This window comes from Salvelinus namaycush, chromosome 15 (assembly GCF_016432855.1).
Source record: "Salvelinus namaycush isolate Seneca chromosome 15, SaNama_1.0, whole genome shotgun sequence".
Lineage (NCBI taxonomy): Eukaryota > Metazoa > Chordata > Actinopteri > Salmoniformes > Salmonidae > Salvelinus > Salvelinus namaycush.
The window spans coordinates 14094735-14114914 of NC_052321.1; the positions used below are offsets into that span (position 1 = coordinate 14094735).

The 20180-nt window shown below is 39.5% G+C and overlaps 1 protein-coding gene across 1 annotated transcript in view; it reads right to left on the reverse strand.

The window, feature by feature from the left end:
* The window catches only part of LOC120059781 (CD109 antigen-like), a 154786-nt gene extending 135102 nt beyond the window's left edge, over positions 1-19684 (reverse strand). Inside the window, exons 1-17 of the mRNA XM_039008830.1 lie at positions 19517-19684; positions 19259-19384; positions 19086-19125; positions 18847-18917; positions 16982-17230; positions 16348-16452; positions 15395-15577; positions 15067-15210; positions 14516-14567; positions 13703-13790; positions 13445-13562; positions 13029-13142; positions 12668-12736; positions 11667-11808; positions 10866-11042; positions 2387-2468; positions 2056-2284 (exon numbers count right to left, since the gene is read on the reverse strand). Coding sequence (XP_038864758.1) covers positions 2056-2284; positions 2387-2468; positions 10866-11042; positions 11667-11808; positions 12668-12736; positions 13029-13142; positions 13445-13562; positions 13703-13790; positions 14516-14567; positions 15067-15210; positions 15395-15577; positions 16348-16452; positions 16982-17230; positions 18847-18917; positions 19086-19125; positions 19259-19384; positions 19517-19684 — 2157 coding nt within the window. The remainder of the gene's footprint in view (positions 1-2055; positions 2285-2386; positions 2469-10865; positions 11043-11666; positions 11809-12667; positions 12737-13028; positions 13143-13444; positions 13563-13702; positions 13791-14515; positions 14568-15066; positions 15211-15394; positions 15578-16347; positions 16453-16981; positions 17231-18846; positions 18918-19085; positions 19126-19258; positions 19385-19516) is intronic.
* Between the last annotated feature and the right edge of the window lie 496 nt (positions 19685-20180).

The following is a 20180-nucleotide window of genomic DNA, read 5'->3' on the forward strand; positions in this document are numbered from 1 at the left end:
GATCCTCAAAAAGTTACAGCTGCACCATACAGCTGCACCATTGAGAGCATCCTGACTGGTTGCATTACCGCCTGGTATGGCAACTGCTCGGCATCTGACCGGAAGGCGCTACAGAGGGTAGTGCCTACGGCCCAGTGCGTCACTGGGGCCAAGCTTCCTGACATCCAAAGACTCCAGTCACCCAAGTCATAGACTGTTCTCTCTGATCCTGCATGGCAAGCAGAACCGGAGCGCCAAGTCTAGGACTAAAAGGCTACTTAACAGCTTCTACCCCTAAGCCAAAAGACTGCTGAACAACTAAACTAATCAAATGACCACCCAGACTATTTACATTGAATCCCCCTCCCCCCTTTGTTTTTACACTGCTGTTACTCGCTGTTTATTATCTATGAATAGTCACTTGACAAATTACCTCGATTAACCTGTACATTTTCTCAGTACCGGTACCCCCTGTATATTGCCTCGTTATTATTGTGTTACTTTTTGATTGATTTGAGTATTTTTACTTTAGTTTATTTAGTAAACATTTTCTTAACTCTATTTCTTGAACTGCATTGTTGGTTAACTTCACTAGGGTAGGGGGCAGCATACGGAATTTTGGATGAAAAGCGTGCCCAAATTAAACTGCCTGCTACTCAGGCCCAGAAGGTAGGATATGCATATAATTAGTAGATCTGGATAGAAAACACTCTAAAGTTTCCAAAACTGTTAAAATAATGTCTGTGAGTATAACATAACTGATATGGCAAGTGAAAACCCGAGGAAAATCCAACCAGGAAGTACTATTATTTTGAAAGGCTGTTTTTCCATTGAAAGCCTATCCACCATACAAAGACTTAGGACCCAGTTCACGAGCTCTGTGGCTTCCTCTACATGTGGCCAGTCTTTAGGCATTGTTTCAGGCTTTTACTCTGAAAAATGAGGGAGATACAGCACTTTCAATCAGTGGCCAGTGGAAATTTCCATTCATCAGCCATGCGCCTGATCGGGAACGCGCTTTTCTTGTTTCTCCTTTCCTATTGACGAAGCTTTCGTCCGGTTGAAATATTATTGAAAAACAACGGGAGGATTGATTTTAAACATCGTTTGGCATGTTTCTACTAACTTTTATTGTACTTTTTTTGACTTTTCGTCTGGACTTAAGCATTCTGATTACTGTACAAAACGCGCAAACAAAAATTAGGTTTTTGGTCATAAAGAGGGACATTATAGAACAAAACAAACATTTATTGTCTAACATGGAGACCTGGGAGTGTCACCAGATGAAGATCATCAAAGGTAAGTGATTCATTTCATGCTATTTCTGACTTTTGTGACACTCTCCTTGGCTGGAAAATGGCTGTATGGGTTTCTGTGGCTAGGTGCTGATCTAACATTATCGCAAAGTGTGCTTTCTCCGTAAAGCCTTTTTGAAATCTGACACAGCGATTGCATTAAGGAGAAGTTTATCTTTATTCGTATGTTTAACACTTGTATCGTTTATCAATGTTTATGATGAGTATTTCTGTAATTTGATGTGGCTCTCTGCACTTTCACTGGATGTTTGTTTGAGACAATGCATTTCTGAACTTAACGCGCCAATGTAAACTGAGATTTTGGGATATAAATATGAACTTTATCGAACAAAACATACATGTATTGTGTAACATGAAGTCCTATGAGTGCCATCTGATGAAGATCATCAAAGGTTAGTGATTAATTTAATCGCTATTTCTGGCTTGTGAGCCCTCTCCTTGGCTGGAAAATGTCTGTATGGTTTTCTGTGACTAGGTGCTGACCTAACATAATCGCATGGTGTGCTTCGCAGTAAAGCCTTTTTGAAATCAGACACTGTGGCGCCCTGCAATTTCACTGGCTGTTGTCAAGGTGGGACGCTAGCATGACAAATGTTTATTTGAAGGCTGAGACTCCTCAAATACTTAGATTGTCAACCTTCTTCTGCTTACACTTGGTTCAAAAGACTTTGGAGAGTATCAAACTCACTCAACTTGCCACCACACACCACACACACTTTCATAATTTTTTTGTAAATCTCAAACTCTTGGTTCTCCTTACCACATAGGCCTGGTCCTCCAGCAGTGTCATCAGTACATAGGAGGTCAGAGAGACGGGTCCATCCAGGCCTCCCTGTAGCTCAGTGTGAATGACCCTGCCCATCTCGATGAACTCTCCCTGGGATCCCTGCTGCTGGACCAGCCAGCCCATGGCCCTGGAGAGAACACTCTGGTCAATCTGCATGAAGGACTGGGCCTGCAGGAAACACCTCAGGACAAACGCTGTCAGCCTGGACCAGGGAGAGAAGAGTTTGAGAACAGATACACTTTGAAATGAATGCCCTAAGTCTGAACCACAGCTATGATATTCACATGATTATATAATGACTTACCAGGTACTACCAGAAGTGTCGCTGGCTCCAAAGGCACTGAAGGATCCATCATCTCTCTGGAAAGATAGCTCTCTCTGATATCCTGGAAGGATATAGAGCATGGATTAAATAATACTGAGTATCATACTGAAATATAGGGCATGGAATAAATCATACTGAAATATAGGACATGGATTAAAATAGGGCATGGATTAAATCATACCGAGTATCATACTGAACTATAGGGCATGGATTAAATCATACTGAGTATGATACTGAACTATAGGGCATGGATTAAATTATCCTGAGTATCATACTGAACTGTAGGGCATGGATTAAATCATACTGAACTATAGGGCATGGATTAAATCATCCTAAATATCAAACTGAACTATAGGGCATGGATTAAATCATCCTGAGTATCATACTGAACTATAGGGCATGGATTAAATCATCTGGAGTATCATACTGAACTATAGGCATGGATTAAAACATACTGAGTATCATACTGAACTATAGGGCATGGATTAAACATACTGAGTATCATACTGAACTATAAGGCATGGATTAAATCATCCTGAGTATCATACTGAACTATAGGGCATGGATTAAATCATCCTGAGTATCATACTGGACTATAGGGCATGGATTAAATCATCCTGAGTATCATACTGAACTATAGGCATGGATTAAATCATACTGAGTATCATACTGAACTATAGGGGATGGATTAAATCAAACTGAGTATCATACTGAACTATAGGGCATAGATTAAATCCTACTGAGTATCATACTGAACTATAGGGCATGGATTAAATCATACTGAACTTTAGGGCATGGATTAAATCATACTGAGTATCATACTGAACTATAGGGCATGGATTAAATCCTACTGAGTATCATACTGAACTATAGGGCATTGATTAAATTATCCTGAGTATCATACTGAACTGTAGGGCATGGATTAAATAATCCTGAGTATCATACTGAACTATAGGGCATGGATTAAATCATATTGAACTATAGGGCATTGATTAAATCATCCTAAGTATCAAACTGAACTATAGGGCATGGATTAAATCATCCTGAGTATCATACTGAACTATAGGGCATGGATTAAATCATCTGGAGTATCATACTGAACTATAGGCATGGATTAAAACATACTGAGTATCATACTGAACTGCAGGGCATGGATTAAATCATACTGAGTATCATACTGAACTTTAGGGCATGGATTAAACATACTGAGTATCGTACTGAACTATAGGGCATGGATTAAATCATTCTGAGTATCATACTGAACTATAGGGCATGGATTAAATCATCCTGAGTATCATACTGAACTATAGGGCATGGATTAAATCATACTGAGTATCATACTGAACTATAGGGCATGGATTAAATCAAACTGAGTATCACACTGAACTATAGGCATGGATTAAATCATACTGAGTATCATACTGAACTATAGGGCATGGATTAAATCAAATTGAGTATCATACTGAACTATAGGGCATAGATTAAATCCTACTGAGTATCATACTGAACTATAGGGCATGGACTAAATCATACTGAACTTTAGGGCATGGATTAAATCATACTGAGTATCATACTGAACTATAGGGCATGGATTAAATCATCCTGAGTATCATACTGAACTATAGGGCATGGATTAAATCATCTGGAGTATCATACTGAACTATAGGCATGGATTAAAACATACTGAGTATCATACTGAACTGCAGGGCATGGATTAAATCATACTGAGTATCATACTGAACTATAGGGCATGGATGAAATCATCCTGAATATGACACTGAACTATAGGGCATGGATGAAATCATACTGAGTATCATACTGAACTATAGGGCATGGATTAAATCATACTGAGTATCATACTGAACTATAGGGCATGGATTAAATCATACTGAGTATCATACTGAACTATAGGGCATGGATTAAACATACTGAGTATCATACTGAACTATAGGGCATGGATTAAATCATCCTGAGTATCATACTGAACTATAGGGCATGGATTAAATCATCCTGAGTATCATACTGGACTATAGGGCATGGATTAAATCATCCTGAGTATCATACTGAACTATAGGCATGGGTTAAATCATACTGAGTATCATACTGAACTATAGGGCATGGATTAAATCAAACTGAGTATCATACTGAACTATAGGGCATAGATTAAATCCTACTGAGTATCATACTGAACTATAGGGCATGGATTAAATCATACTGAACTTTAGGGCATGGATTAAATCATACTGAGTATCATACTGAACTATAGGGCATGGATTAAATCCTACTGAGTATCAAACTGAACTATAGGGCATGGATTAAATCATAATGAACTTTAGGGCATGGATTAAATCATACTGAAATATAGGACATTGATTAAAATAGGGCATGGATTAAATCATACCGAGTATCATACTGAACTATAGGGCATGGATTAAATCATCCTGAGTATCATACTGAACTATAGGGCATGGATTAAATCATAATGAACTTTAGGGCATGGATTAAATCATACTGAAATATAGGACATTGATTAAAATAGGGCATGGATTAAATCATACTGAGTATCATACTGAACTGCAGGGCATGGATTAAATCATACTGAACTATAGGGCATGGATTAAATCATCCTAAGTATCAAACTGAACTATAGGGCATGGATTAAATCATCCTGAGTATCATACTGAACTATAGGGCATGGATTAAATCATCTGGAGTATCATACTGAACTATAGGCATGGATTAAAACATACTGAGTATCATACTGAACTGCAGGGCATGGATTAAATCATACTGAGTATCATACTGAACTATAGGGCATGGATGAAATCATCCTGAATATCACACTGAACTATAGGGCATGGATGAAATCATCCTGAGTATCATAGTGAACTATAGGGCATGGATTAAATCATACTGAGTATCATACTGAACTATAGGGCATGGAATAAATCATTCTGAGTATCATACTGAACTATAGGGCATGGATTAAATCATCCTGAGTATCATACTGAACTATAGGGCATGGATTAAATCATCCTGAGTATCATACTGGACTATAGGGCATGGATTAAATCATCCTGAGTATCATACTGAACTATAGGCATGGATTAAATCATACTGAGTATCATACTGAACTATAGGGCATAGATTAAATCCTACTGAGTATCATACTGAACTATAGGGCATGGATTAAATCATACTGAACTTTAGGGCATGGATTAAATCATACTGAGTATCATACTGAACTATAGGGCATGGATTAAATCATCCTGAGTATCATACTGAACTATAGGGCATGGATTAAATCATCCTGAGTATCATACTGGACTATAGGGCATGGATTAAATCATCCTGAGTATCATACTGAACTATAGGCATGGATTAAATCATACTGAGTATCATACTGAACTATAGGGCATAGACTAAATCCTACTGAGTATCATACTGAACTATAGGGCATGGATTAAATCATACTGAACTTTAGGGCATGGATTAATTCATACTGAGTATCATACTGAACTATAGGGCATGGATTAAATCATCCTGAGTATCATACTGAACTATAGGGCATGGATTAAATCATCTGGAGTATCATACTGAACTATAGGCATGGATTAAAACATACTGAGTATCTTACTGAACTGCAGGGCATGGATTAAATCATACTGAGTATCATACTGAACTATAGGGCATGGATGAAATCATCCTGAATATCACACTGAACTATAGGGCATGGATGAAATCATCCTGAGTATCATACTGAACTATAGGGCATGGATTAAATCATACTGAGTATCATAGTGAACTATAGGGCATGGATTAAATCATACTGAGTATCATACTGAACTATAGGGCATGGATTAAACATACTGAGTATCATACTGAACTATAGGGCATGGATTAAATCATTCTGAGTATCATACTGAACTATAGGGCATGGATTAAATCATCCTGAGTATCATACTGAACTATAGGGCATGGATTAAATCATCTGGAGTATCATACTGAACTATAGGCATGGATTAAAACATACTGAGTATCATACTGAACTGAAGGGCATGGATTAAATCATACTGAGTATCATACTGAACTATAGGGCATGGATGAAATCATCCTGAATATGACACTGAACTATAGGGCATGGATGAAATCATCCAGAGTATCATACTGAACTATAGGGCATGGATTAAATCATACTGAGTATCATACTGAACTATAGGGCATGGATTAAATCATACTGAGTATCATACTGAACTATAGGGCATGGATTAAACATACTGAGTATCATACTGAACTATAGGGCATGGATTAAATCATCCTGAGTATCATACTGAACTATAGGGCATGGATTAAATCATCCTGAGTATCATACTGGACTATAGGGCATGGATTAAATCATCCTGAGTATCATACTGAACTATAGGCATGGGTTAAATCATACTGAGTATCATACTGAACTATAGGGCATGGATTAAATCAAACTGAGTATCATACTGAACTATAGGGCATAGATTAAATCCTACTGAGTATCATACTGAACTATAGGGCATGGATTAAATCATACTGAACTTTAGGGCATGGATTAAATCATACTGAGTATCATACTGAACTATAGGGCATGGATTAAATCCTACTGAGTATCAAACTGAACTATAGGGCATGGATTAAATCATAATGAACTTTAGGGCATGGATTAAATCATACTGAAATATAGGACATTGATTAAAATAGGGCATGGATTAAATCATACCGAGTATCATACTGAACTATAGGGCATGGATTAAATCATACTGAGTATCATACTGAACTATAGGGCATGGATTAAATCATCCTGAGTATCATACTGAACTATAGGGCATGGATTAAATCATACTGAACTATAGGGCATGGATTAAATCATCCTAAGTATCAAACTGAACTATAGGGCATGGATGAAATCATCCTGAGTATCATACTGAACTATAGGGCATGGATTAAATCATACTGAGTATCATAGTGAACTATAGGGCATGGATTAAATCATACTGAGTATCATACTGAACTATAGGGCATGGAATAAATCATTCTGAGTATCATACTGAACTATAGGGCATGGATTAAATCATCCTGAGTATCATACTGAACTATAGGGCATGGATTAAATCATCCTGAGTATCATACTGGACTATAGGGCATGGATTAAATCATCCTGAGTATCATACTGAACTATAGGCATGGATTAAATCATACTGAGTATCATACTGAACTATAGGGCATAGATTAAATCCTACTGAGTATCATACTGAACTATAGGGCATGGATTAAATCATACTGAACTTTAGGGCATGGATTAAATCATACTGAGTATCATACTGAACTATAGGGCATGGATTAAATCATCCTGAGTATCATACTGAACTATAGGGCATGGATTAAATCATCCTGAGTATCATACTGGACTATAGGGCATGGATTAAATCATCCTGAGTATCATACTGAACTATAGGCATGGATTAAATCATACTGAGTATCATACTGAACTATAGGGCATAGATTAAATCCTACTGAGTATCATACTGAACTATAGGGCATGGATTAAATCATACTGAACTTTAGGGCATGGATTAATTCATACTGAGTATCATACTGAACTATAGGGCATGGATTAAATCATCCTGAGTATCATACTGAACTATAGGGCATGGATTAAATCATCTGGAGTATCATACTGAACTATAGGCATGGATTAAAACATACTGAGTATCTTACTGAACTGCAGGGCATGGATTAAATCATACTGAGTATCATACTGAACTATAGGGCATGGATGAAATCATCCTGAATATCACACTGAACTATAGGGCATGGATGAAATCATCCTGAGTATCATACTGAACTATAGGGCATGGATTAAATCATACTGAGTATCATAGTGAACTATAGGGCATGGATTAAATCATACTGAGTATCATACTGAACTATAGGGCATGGATTAAACATACTGAGTATCATACTGAACTATAGGGCATGGATTAAATCATTCTGAGTATCATACTGAACTATAGGGCATGGATTAAATCATCCTGAGTATCATAATGAACTATAGGGCATGGATTAAATCATCCTGAGTATCATACTGGACTATAGGGCATGGATTAAATCATCCTGAGTATCATACTGAACTATAGGCATGGATTAAATCATACTGAGTATCATACTGAACTATAGGGCATGGATTAAATCAAACTGAGTATCATACTGAACTATAGGGCATAGATTAAATCCTACTGAGTATCATACTGAACTATAGGGCATGGATTAAATCATACTGAACTTTAGGGCATGGATTAAATCATACTGAGTATCATACTGAACTATAGGGCATGGATTAAATCCTACTGAGTATCAAACTGAACTATAGGGCATGGATTAAATCATACTGAACTTTAGGGCATGGATTAAATCATACTGAAATATAGGACATGGATTAAAATAGGGCATGGATTAAATCATACCGAGTATCATACTGAACTATAGGGCATGGATTAAATCATACTGAGAATCATACTGAACTATAGGGCATGGATTAAATTATCCTGAGTATCATACTGAACTGTAGGGCATGGATTAAATCATCCTGAGTATCATACTGAACTATAGGGCATGGATTAAATCATACTGAACTATAGGGCATGGCTTAAATCATCCTAAGTATCAAACTGAACTATAGGGCATGGATTAAATCATCCTGAGTATCATACTGAACTATAGGGCATGGATTAAATCATCTGGAGTATCATACTGAACTATAGGCATGGATTAAAACATACTGAGTATCATACTGAACTGCAGGGCATGGATTAAATCATACTGAGTATCATACTGAACTATAGGGCATGGATGAAATCATCCTGAATATCACACTGAACTATAGGGCATGGATGAAATCATCCTGAGTATCATACTGAACTATAGGGCATGGATTAAATCATACTGAGTATCATAGTGAACTATAGGGCATGGATTAAATCATACTGAGTATCATACTGAACTATAGGGCATGGATTAAACATACTGAGTATCATACTGAACTATAGGGCATGGATTAAATCAAACTGAGTATCATACTGAACTATAGGGCATAGATTAAATCCTACTGAGTATCATACTGAACTATAGGGCATGGATTAAATCATACTGAACTTTAGGGCATGGATTAAATCATACTGAGTATCATACTGAACTATAGGGCATGGATTAAATCCTACTGAGTATCAAACTGAACTATAGGGCATGGATTAAATCATACTGAACTTTAGGGCATGGATTAAATCATACTGAGTATCATACTGAACTATAGGGCATGGATTAAATCATACTGAACTATAGGGCATGGATTAAATCATACTGAACTATAGGGCATGGATTAAATCATACTGAGTATCATACTGAACTATAGGGCATGGATTAAATCATACTGAGTATCATACTGAACTATAGGGCATGGATTAAATCATACTGAGTATCATACTGAACTATAGGGCATGGATTAAATCATACTGAACTATAGGGCATGGATTAAATCATACTGAGTATCATACTGAACTATAGGGCATGGATTAAATCCTACTGAGTATCATACTGAACTATAGGGCATGGATTAAATCCTACTGAACTATAGGGCATGGATTAAATCATACTGAGTATCATACTGAACTATAGGGCATGGATTAAATCATACTGAGAATCATACTGAACTTTAGGGCATGGATTAAATCATACTGAGTATCATACTGAACTTTAGGGCATGGATTAAATCATACTGAGTATCATACTGAACTATAGGGCATGGATTAAATCATACTGAGTATCATACTGAACTTTAGGGCATGGATTAAATCATACTGAACTATAGGGCATGGATTAAATCATACTGAACTATAGGGCATGGATTAAATCATAATGAGTATCATACTGAACTATAGGGCATGGATTAAATCATACTGAACTATAGGGCATGGATTAAATCATACTGAGTATCATACTGAACTATAGGGCATGGATTAAATCATACTGAACTTTAGGGCATGGATTAAATCATACTGAGTATCATACTGAACTGCAGGGCATGGATTAAATCATACTGAACTATAGGGCATGGATTAAATCATACTGAGTATCATACTGAACTATAGGGCATGGATTAAATCATACTGAGAATCATACTGAACTTTAGGGCATGGATTAAATCATACTGAGTATCATACTGAACTTTAGGGCATGGATTAAATCATACTGAACTATAGGGCATGGATTAAATCATACTGAACTATAGGGCATGGATTAAATCATACTGAGTATCATACTGAACTATAGGGCATGGATTAAATCATACTGAACTATAGGGCATGGATTAAATCATACTGAGTATCATACTGAACTATAGGGCATGGATTCAGCGTGTTTGAAAGTTCATCACCTTCCATCATGTATAACAAAGCCTTGCTGCGTATCTCCTCGTATGGCTGGCTGGATTTCGCCAAGCGCTGCAGGACATAGACGTTGGGAGCGAAGTTGATCATGTTCTGCTCTCCACAGCCGTGAGGCATCTTAACCAGCAAGCCCAGCCCTGTGATGGACAGGCCCAAGATATCACCTGTCACACCCCACAAACAAGAAGGGAAGGGAGGAACCATTTAGATGTTATACAACCCAAACATTGTGGTGGTAATACAGACGGATTGGGATTGATTTCACCAGAGGACATTTCAGACCAAGCAACCTGAACAGAGAAAAGGTAAATGTGCGAGCAGAGAGAGATGGACAGATTAAACAGAGGGAGGAAAAAGGTGTGAATGTAGAGAAGAATATGGCAGAGATGAAGAGACAGAAAAGCCCTTGGTGTTTAGAAAAGAGGAAGATGCCCTGTACAGTAAACACCAAGCGCAAAAATATTGTAGGTTAGCATTCTACCACGACAAATACCCAACATCTCTGGACCTGATTGGTGATCATCATAAACAACCCAGCAGCCGCTCCGAGTCGGCTTGCCACAAATATTGTTTTGATAGCCCTCATTTCTTTTTCCATCATCTAACACCCAACATGGTAAATGACAGCTCTTTACTGGACTACCATATGCCTGCTTCATGCCCTGCATCTAAACACAAAATTAAACATGGGCGTATGCTGCGGTTGAGTTCACGACATGTAAAAAGTAAACAGAGCTATGTTGGTGATAACAAAAGATGGCTGGTATACAGTAGGGCATGGTACATACCAACCACTGCCACGTGAGCCCTCTCGCTGCCTGGCACTACATCTGGAGGGAAGGAGAAGTGGAGCTGTCTGGACAGGTTACGGTTGGTCGGAACCACCTCCAGAAACACGGTCTCTGAGAAGGACTGTTCTTTACCCTCAGGCTAAGAGAACACAAAGACAGCGATTACGGGAGGAGAACCAATTGGAAATATACACTGAGTATACCAAACATTAGGAACACCTTCCTAATATTGAGTTGCACCCCCCTTTTGCCCTCAGAACATCCTCAATTCGTTGGGTCATGGACTCTACAAGGTGTCTAAAGTGTTCCACATTGATGCTGGTCCATGTTTCCTACAGTTGTGTCAAGTTGGCTGGATGTCCTTTGGGTGATGGACCATTCTAAATACACACAGGAAACTGTTGAGCGTGAAAAACCAAGCAGCATTGCAGTTCTTGCCACAAACTGGTGCGCCTGGTACCTACTACCATACCCCGTTCAAAGGCACTTAAATCTTTTGTCTTGTCCATTTACCATCTGAATGGCACACACACACAATCCATGTCTCAATTGTCTCAAGGCTTAAATATCCTTCTTTAACCTGTCTTCTCCCCTTCATCTACACGAATTAAAGTGGATTTAACATGTGACATCAATAAGAGATCATAGACTGACCAGTTGATGGAAAGAGCAGGAGTTAATGTTTTGTATACTCACTATAGTGTTAATTAGTGATTTACTGGGGTGTTCTGAGGAGAGAGGGGTACTGAAAGGTGTGCATCAAAAGACAGAGATACAGTTAATAATTTTACAGTCACCAAGGATCCATTTTATAACTTAGAAGACTCAGTTATTCAGCCCCGTTGTACCTTCACAAGCACTTTACGAACAATCTTTTCTGTGGCCTGTCCAGTCATTGCTTTCACAGACATCAATATCTCTCCAAAAACCAGAGGCCTGATGGGAAAGAGAGCGGTGGCGCCGCCCTGGCTCCCCACTGTCACTCTACGTGCGTTCACCATAGAAACAAGGTCTCGGTCTGCCAGAACAAACTCAAAGCGAGAGCTCTCAGCAACCACCACTATGACCTGTGGAGAACAACAGGAATGGAAAAACAATTGAGGAATGGGAAAACAATTGAGGATGGATCACTTACATCCAGGAAGCTGTTTGATGTGGGAGATACAAAGAGAATGGGAAGAAGGTAATGATTTCTAAGACGTTTTCACAAGTGTTTAACAACTTGGTTTTTTTGTTCACTGTTCGAGAGTAACACAAACTGTTCTTTGAAGAAATCACCCTACATGGTGAGATTGTTAAGACCATAAACATGTGAGGAGAGGTAAAAACCTCCTGGCCTTTTCAACCAAGACCACTGACCTCCGTGTCCTCTTCTAGATGGTTGAAGAGGTTGACCTCGAGGACAAGCTGCTCTCCTCTGGTGATGCATTCTGGGACATCGAGAGACAGGGAGAAATCCGTTGACACTATCAGCTGTGGGAGACAACCAATACTCAAGATTATCCTCAAAAATCGAATTCTAGAATATCTGAATATTGCACTGACATTAAATGAAACATACCATCTTTATCAACCATGTATTTATGTCACACAGCCATACATGTAACCTATTGGTTAGAGTGGCCAGCCAGCAATTAGAAGGGTTAAAAGTGGAAGTCAAATTTTGGTTGGACCTTGGGTGCAATTGGCCAATAAAGTAATATTAATCTTAATAAACTACTAGTTAGCTGCCCAGACTAGGTAACGGTGGATGTAGTGGATAGGTCTTAACATACCTTCTGTGGTTTAAAGGTGAGGCCCAAGCCCAGGTTATCTGACATAACAAACGCCATTGCTCTCCAGGAGGTGATGCTGTCTGGGACAGCCACATGGAAACTAGTTGTTGTTGACTCACTGATACAGACAGGAAGGAATAGAGTATTTCAACATTCCCTCCAAATAACCCTGACCGTTTTCAATAGTGGTGAATGTAGACTGTATCCTCAAGTGTATTCACACCTAAGCATTGTTAATGTGCTTCTCCTAAAGCTCACCTGATGTTCATGTCCAGCCACAGCCAGGTCTTAGAGAAGTCCTGTCCCATGGAGGGCCTCCGCTCTGGCTGATCCTCCGCCTCATGATCTGATGGATACACAACATAGGTAATCAGAACTATCTAAGCCTCAGTCACAGAGCCTGTACCACTGGGAATGTAGATGTAGTATTTTATTTATGTAATACGCCACAGCTCCACAAGAGGGACCCCTTGATTTCATATTCAATTCAGACACACAGAAAGATCTCCCAATGTGTGTTTGTTAATGCGTTTTGTTTAAAATGTTCATTTATCCAAACACTATAGAGTGTGTCATTGTTTTCATACCCATTCCAGTCTCCTGATAATCTCCAGTTGTATGTAAACTGGCATCTGTTAAAACCACAAGGTTGCAAGCCTAAGATTTGAAAAGCAAAAAGCAAATGTTCATGACAACATTGTACACAAAACACTGTATGCCTATTAGGCCTGTGTGTACAAACAGAAAAGGTTTTGCAACTTTATATGAAATTTCCTCTGCAATGTGTTCAAAGTTTAATATTAACACAATAGTAATGCAACACTTGTAACACAGCCAAAATGATACAGTATGATAAAAGGCGCATCCATCACTGTCAACTACATGCGTACGGCCCAGAAGTGGGTCAGGTTGCTCATGATGTAACATGACATTGGATAACTGGGTTGATTTACAGTGAGGTGAGGCTTGGGGTTATTCCAGGCTCAGTGTGGTCTATTCAGCAAGACACAATGTGTGGCGTTAATACCGTGAAAACGGAGAGCGGGCTGTCGTTCCCTCCAGTTATTCCACTATGGTGAAGGGTTATCTCCTCCTTGAGGTATTCAGTCATTTCCGCCAGCACCTGAGAACAGCACAACACTAGAGTTACCACAACCTCTTAGAAAAAACAGCATTCCACAACAATACAACTAGCTACATTACAGCCAGTTGGGTCAGTTCTGGGGGAGACTGAAGTTCACCACGTCTCCATTGATACAGAGCCTGACTGCTGAGCTGATTCCCAAAACTGTTACAGTCACAAGATGAACCACTTGAGGGTTATTCCAGGCTCATTATGATTGCAACTATTGTAATCGAAGGGAAAGCCCAAAGAGAAATACAATTATCACTGACATTATCTGAAACCTCCTTTATGTCTGATTGAACTGTTCAGTGCTTCACAGAAGTATCCATTTCAAATCAAATTTTATTGTATTCACAGATTAAATCTCAGATACGGGTGCTTTACAGACAATAGAGACAATAAAGCATGGTAAATCCTAAGCGTTGTTTACAGTAGGATGTATTTCATGTGACAGGGATTATATAGATGTACAGTTCGGTATTGTTGTGTTCCTTACCTTCTCCTCTGTGATGTCACCATCAGAGTCAGAGTCCTTGTCCATCACCATGATTCCGACCAGAGAGCCAGGTTCAATCACAAGGACAGTGAGGGACACCTCTTCACCTGGCATCACCTTCTCATGGCTCCAGCTCAGATATACCTGGAGAAACATGTACATACAATATAAGCAAGTAAAATATGCCAGACCTAGTCTATACACTTAACAATGTTAGCATTCCGTATGTATTTCATGGCTTCTAACAGAGTTGCTAAAATCACCATTGGGGCTCTGTAGCATCATCAGTAAGGTTCAGACTGATTTATCTAGTGAATAAGTTAGTTACTTCATTTTGTAGGACTCCATGGGGCTTGATGAAGACGTGCATGGACTCATTGATGATCTCTCCATCTGGTAGGACACAGAACACAGTGATGCAGGCCTCTGGTGACCAGGATACTGCAGGGGTCAGAGAGAAGGAGGGAGAGGTTGCTGTCCCAGCAGCCACCACCTGACCCCTGGACGTCACCTGGAAGTCAATAACACAAGAGGTCAAAGCAGAGGTCAACCTAAAGAGCACTGAGGAATCACTTTACTTCTCTACAATCTCACCAATCAAGAAAAATACCTACCAGATAGTGAAGCTCAGTGAGTTGGAAAGTGCTCTCTACAGATATAGGAAGAGGTTTTCCAATCTGGAACATAAAATGCAAAAAAGTATTATTTTCATCAACTGTATACCATAGGTCAGGGGTACTCAACTCTTACTCTACGAGGTCCGGAGCCTGCTGGTTTTCTGTTCTACCTGAATTAATTGCACACACCTGGTGTTCCAGGTCTAAATCAGTTCCTGATTAGAGAGCAACAATGAAAAAATGCAGAGGAACTGGCTTTGAGGTTGATGGATTCTGTTAAAATGTAACATGTTTCAAGTTAAACTGTAGCCCAGAAGATGGATAGCTAAACAAAGAGAGGACCATGGACATTCCACAGGGGAAAGGAGGAAAACTCACTGAGGTCATAAAATGTATAGCTGGGGAGGTGACGCCTACAAGGGAAGAGCATAAGATGTGTTGTGAGCTTTCTAAAATGTATGCACTCAGCTGATGGCATCCTTGGTATTAAACACTTGAAACTTCTCTTGAGCTTTTAGTCTCAATTCCTTATTGCAAAGAGGTTGCAATAGCATTTTTCTTTAAACAAGATCCAGAGCTGAGTTTGAGGGCCTTAAGTTAAGGTCAGACTCATTTAGAGATGCAGTCAACTTTTGGTGATCTAAAGTGGATGCTGATATGTCACCTGTGGTGGAGAGCGGAGGCGTTGGATCTGGATGTATGATCCACTGGGAGAGGAGTGGTTACTATTGTAGAGCTCCAGGCTCTCCTCACTGCCCATGAACATGGCCTGCAGAGAACAAACTCATTTCTTGTGTCACGTCACAGATAAAAGGCGCACACAGAATTTACTCGGTTCTGGGTCCCGAGATTATAGTTCTTGTGGTGCACATGTTCATACAATCATCATAGAATGGTGACTTGGGATTGTGTTGGATTAGATTCATCTTGACCTACTACAGGGCTCTCCAACCCTGTTCCTGGAGATCTACCCTCCTGTAGGTTTTCAATCCAACCCCAGTTGTAACGAACCTGATTCAGCTTATCAACCATCTAATTATTAGAATCAGTTGCGCTAGATTAGGGTTGGACTGGAAACCTACAGAGCCCTGACCTATACTACTGAGAGGAAAATCTGTGGTTCCATACTAGGTCAAGTATACCTTCCGTTGTGTATTTCTTGTATAGCTTTACTGCTTACCCTCACTTGACAACTGAGTCTTGATTAATATCCGTTCAGCTGAAATGCTGAAAGTGAGTTTCGTTGCGTATTGGGATTCCTGTGGTATAGAGTAGCTCCTTGAAACGTGTCTATTCACCTGAATGAAAAGCATCTCTACTTGTTTGTGTAACTGGAACTCAATGTGTACGATCCCATCCTGAGGCACTGGTAGAGTCAAGCGTCTATAGCTTTTTATGTCCTCCATCTTGTCTTGTGGTGAATCGGAGTTGGTTTCTCCCTGGTTCTGTCCGATGGGCTTAGATGTTCTGTGACCGATGTCAATGAACACAGAGTTCATCCGATCCTCTGGAGTCAGAGGCTCGTTGTCGTACCTGGATATTTTCAGCTGAGGGATACAGGAAGGTGTAGTCTGTGATTCATACAGTATTATTAGAACAGTGAACTAGTGGTACCAAAGGTAGAGGTATGTAGAGGTATGTATTACTCCAAGCCAATAGATATTTACCACTCACATGTGTTGAAAAGTTTAAAGATGGCTTCAGAACATGTGGGAAATTGTATAATTCAAGGTGGTATGTATTCTCCATAACGTGCACCACCACAGTCTTATTGGTTTTGAGTCCTTTAGGATAAAAGACAATGAAACAGGTAACTACCAAAATAAAGGAAACACCAACATAAAGTTTATTTTCAAAGGGCAGGGCGTTGAGCCACCAAGAGCCAGAACAGCTTCAATGCGCCTTGGCAATAATTTGGTGTTTTGTTGCTGGTGTCGTGGAATACGCTGCTTCAGAATCTCCCTAGAAGTGCTCAATTGGGTTGAGATCTGGTAACAGATCTCTGGCATATGGTTTACACTGTTTTCATGCTCATCAAACCATTCAGTGACCACTCGTGCCCTGTGGATGGGGGCATTGCCATGGTAGTCAAAATAATGGGCAACTGGGCCTTTTATACATAAGCATGATGGGATGTTAATTGCCGAGGAATTGCTCAGGGACACACCTGTGTGGAAGCACCTGCTTTCAATATACTTTGTATCCCTCATTTACTAAAATGTTTACTTTATTTTGGCAGTTACCTGTATCTGTGAATAATCCAGCTATATTAAATTAATTTAAATATGCATCAAACTGTTACTTCAAGTTTAGCAATTTTCTCAAAACACGTGATATACAGATGTAGGATCTTAATTTAAGCCAATTTGCTACAGCAGGAAAAATAATCCTGCAGCAATAAGAAATGTGAATTATGTGGATTATAATTCATTTAAATTTTTGTAGGGGTTGATACATTTTTCATAAGGGAAAATCAAGTCAAATGTGAAAGTAGAAATTAAACTTCAGAAGCCTTTTTAAACCTCAAATACACTACAAGTTTTGAATTTCCTGCATTGTAGGAAAGTTCTCCTGCAACAGGGTGATCAAATTAAGATCATACATCGGTACCTCACCTGTAGACATCTCTGTAACACAAGCTGTAATATAAAGGCTTCCATTGGTGTGGTGCTGAGAATTACTCAGATCTGTTGCCCTGTGCTGGCGTACAGGAGGATCATCTTGGCTGATGAGAAACTGGGTCGACCCATGAATCTGAAAGAGATCGTCAGATAGACGATGTGTATGACATTCTGGCACCATTGTCAGGCAGGTACACCTGTAACATATATCCATTTTGGTTCAAACAGTGACTGAATCCTGGCTCAAACTGGATTTAGCTAGCATGGTTTGCTGTTACTGGTTTCACTTCGTAAACTTAGCATGACAGTCTTACATCTTTAGTTGTATTATGGACAATGGTTGGACGGCCAGAGTTGAACAAAGCAGACACCAGAGTAACTGTGACAGACAGTGTTCCCTGGACTGGCTGTCCATTGGTGTGTCTAGAAAGAAATATAATGTATGTGAACCAATAGAATTTACATATTGAAAGTACATTTTTCTAGCACCTTTAATATCGATTTGCTTGTTTTTTTTAAAGCCTGACTCACTGAGCAGTCACAGTCCCTGAGAGGTCGTCCACCATGACAATCTCTGGGGCCGTCTTTACCTGCACATCAAAGTGGGGCGGCTCTAGAACAACAGCCACAAAGAGAGGTTGAATAGATAATAGTCTGATATGTCACCTATCGGAAACATTTCAATGACCCGACCCCCCTCCACCCTTTCATTCCTTTAGCCAACCCTTAACTAGGCTGTTTCCAATCATTAGCTATGGCAACATAGTTAGGATAATCTTACCATAGTAATCCACTATGAACTGCTCCTCTGTGGTCAACTCCTACAGAGAAACAAAAACCAATGTCAATGGGGTGAAACTAGATCAGATCTTCATCACGATATGAAAAACAGAATGTATTCGTGGTGGAATACAGTAGGATGACAATGCAGAATGACAGTATGGTGAATCATACATCCACCATGGTCTCGATGGTCCATATGCCGAGGGGAGTGTTCTGAGACAAGTGGAATTCTTTGGACACAACGCCCAGGTAACTGTTCAGGGACGGCCACCCTTGGATGAGGTTCCCTTTGGGTTCCTGGATTACAGGGCAGGTAGCACAAAGGGACAGTCAAACTGTTTAGAACACAATACAGGCTAGAAATCTATTCATCACCCTGGGTTTTGTTTCGAAGTTCTCACACTTCTCACACAGAAAATTCAGACCCACCCTTATTGAGATATACACACGGCCCTTGTGTGGCTTGCCATCTGGTTGGACGGACAGGACTCTCATTTTGACCGTGTCTCCTGGTCTATAGTTGTGTTTATCAGTCTGGATGAAGGTGGAGAAAGTCCTGGGGTTGAAGCGTAGAGTGGTTGTGTTGATGAATACCATTCGGTCTCTTTGGTATCCCCTCACAAGCAGTTTAAAGGAATACCTCTGATCAACAGAGCTCTCAGGAAACTAACAAATGAAAAGTATATTACTTAATTGAGTTGATCTTATCAATAATCAAAATGAGTGCCATGCTTGGTCTAACTGGTCAAATGTGTATACTTTTTGTATCATCAATGGTTCTTCACCCACCCCTGACCAGCCCAGATATTACCTCAATAGACAATCAATACAGATTTAAAATACTCACTGGAGGAAGATCTAGAACTCCAGTCACACCTTCGGGAAAAAAACAGCAACAATGTTTAAGTTGCTTAATAACAAAAAGTAAGTTTAACATCTTGCCAAGTTATCTTGCAGTAAGCATCATATAAGTCAATGTCACCTCCTGTAAAGGTGCTCTCTGCCTGGGCCAGGCTGGTGTTGCCATTGGTCAGCTCTGCTGTGACCCTGACTGGATCGTTAGTGAGGATGGTGACAGCCAGGGAGGTAGGGG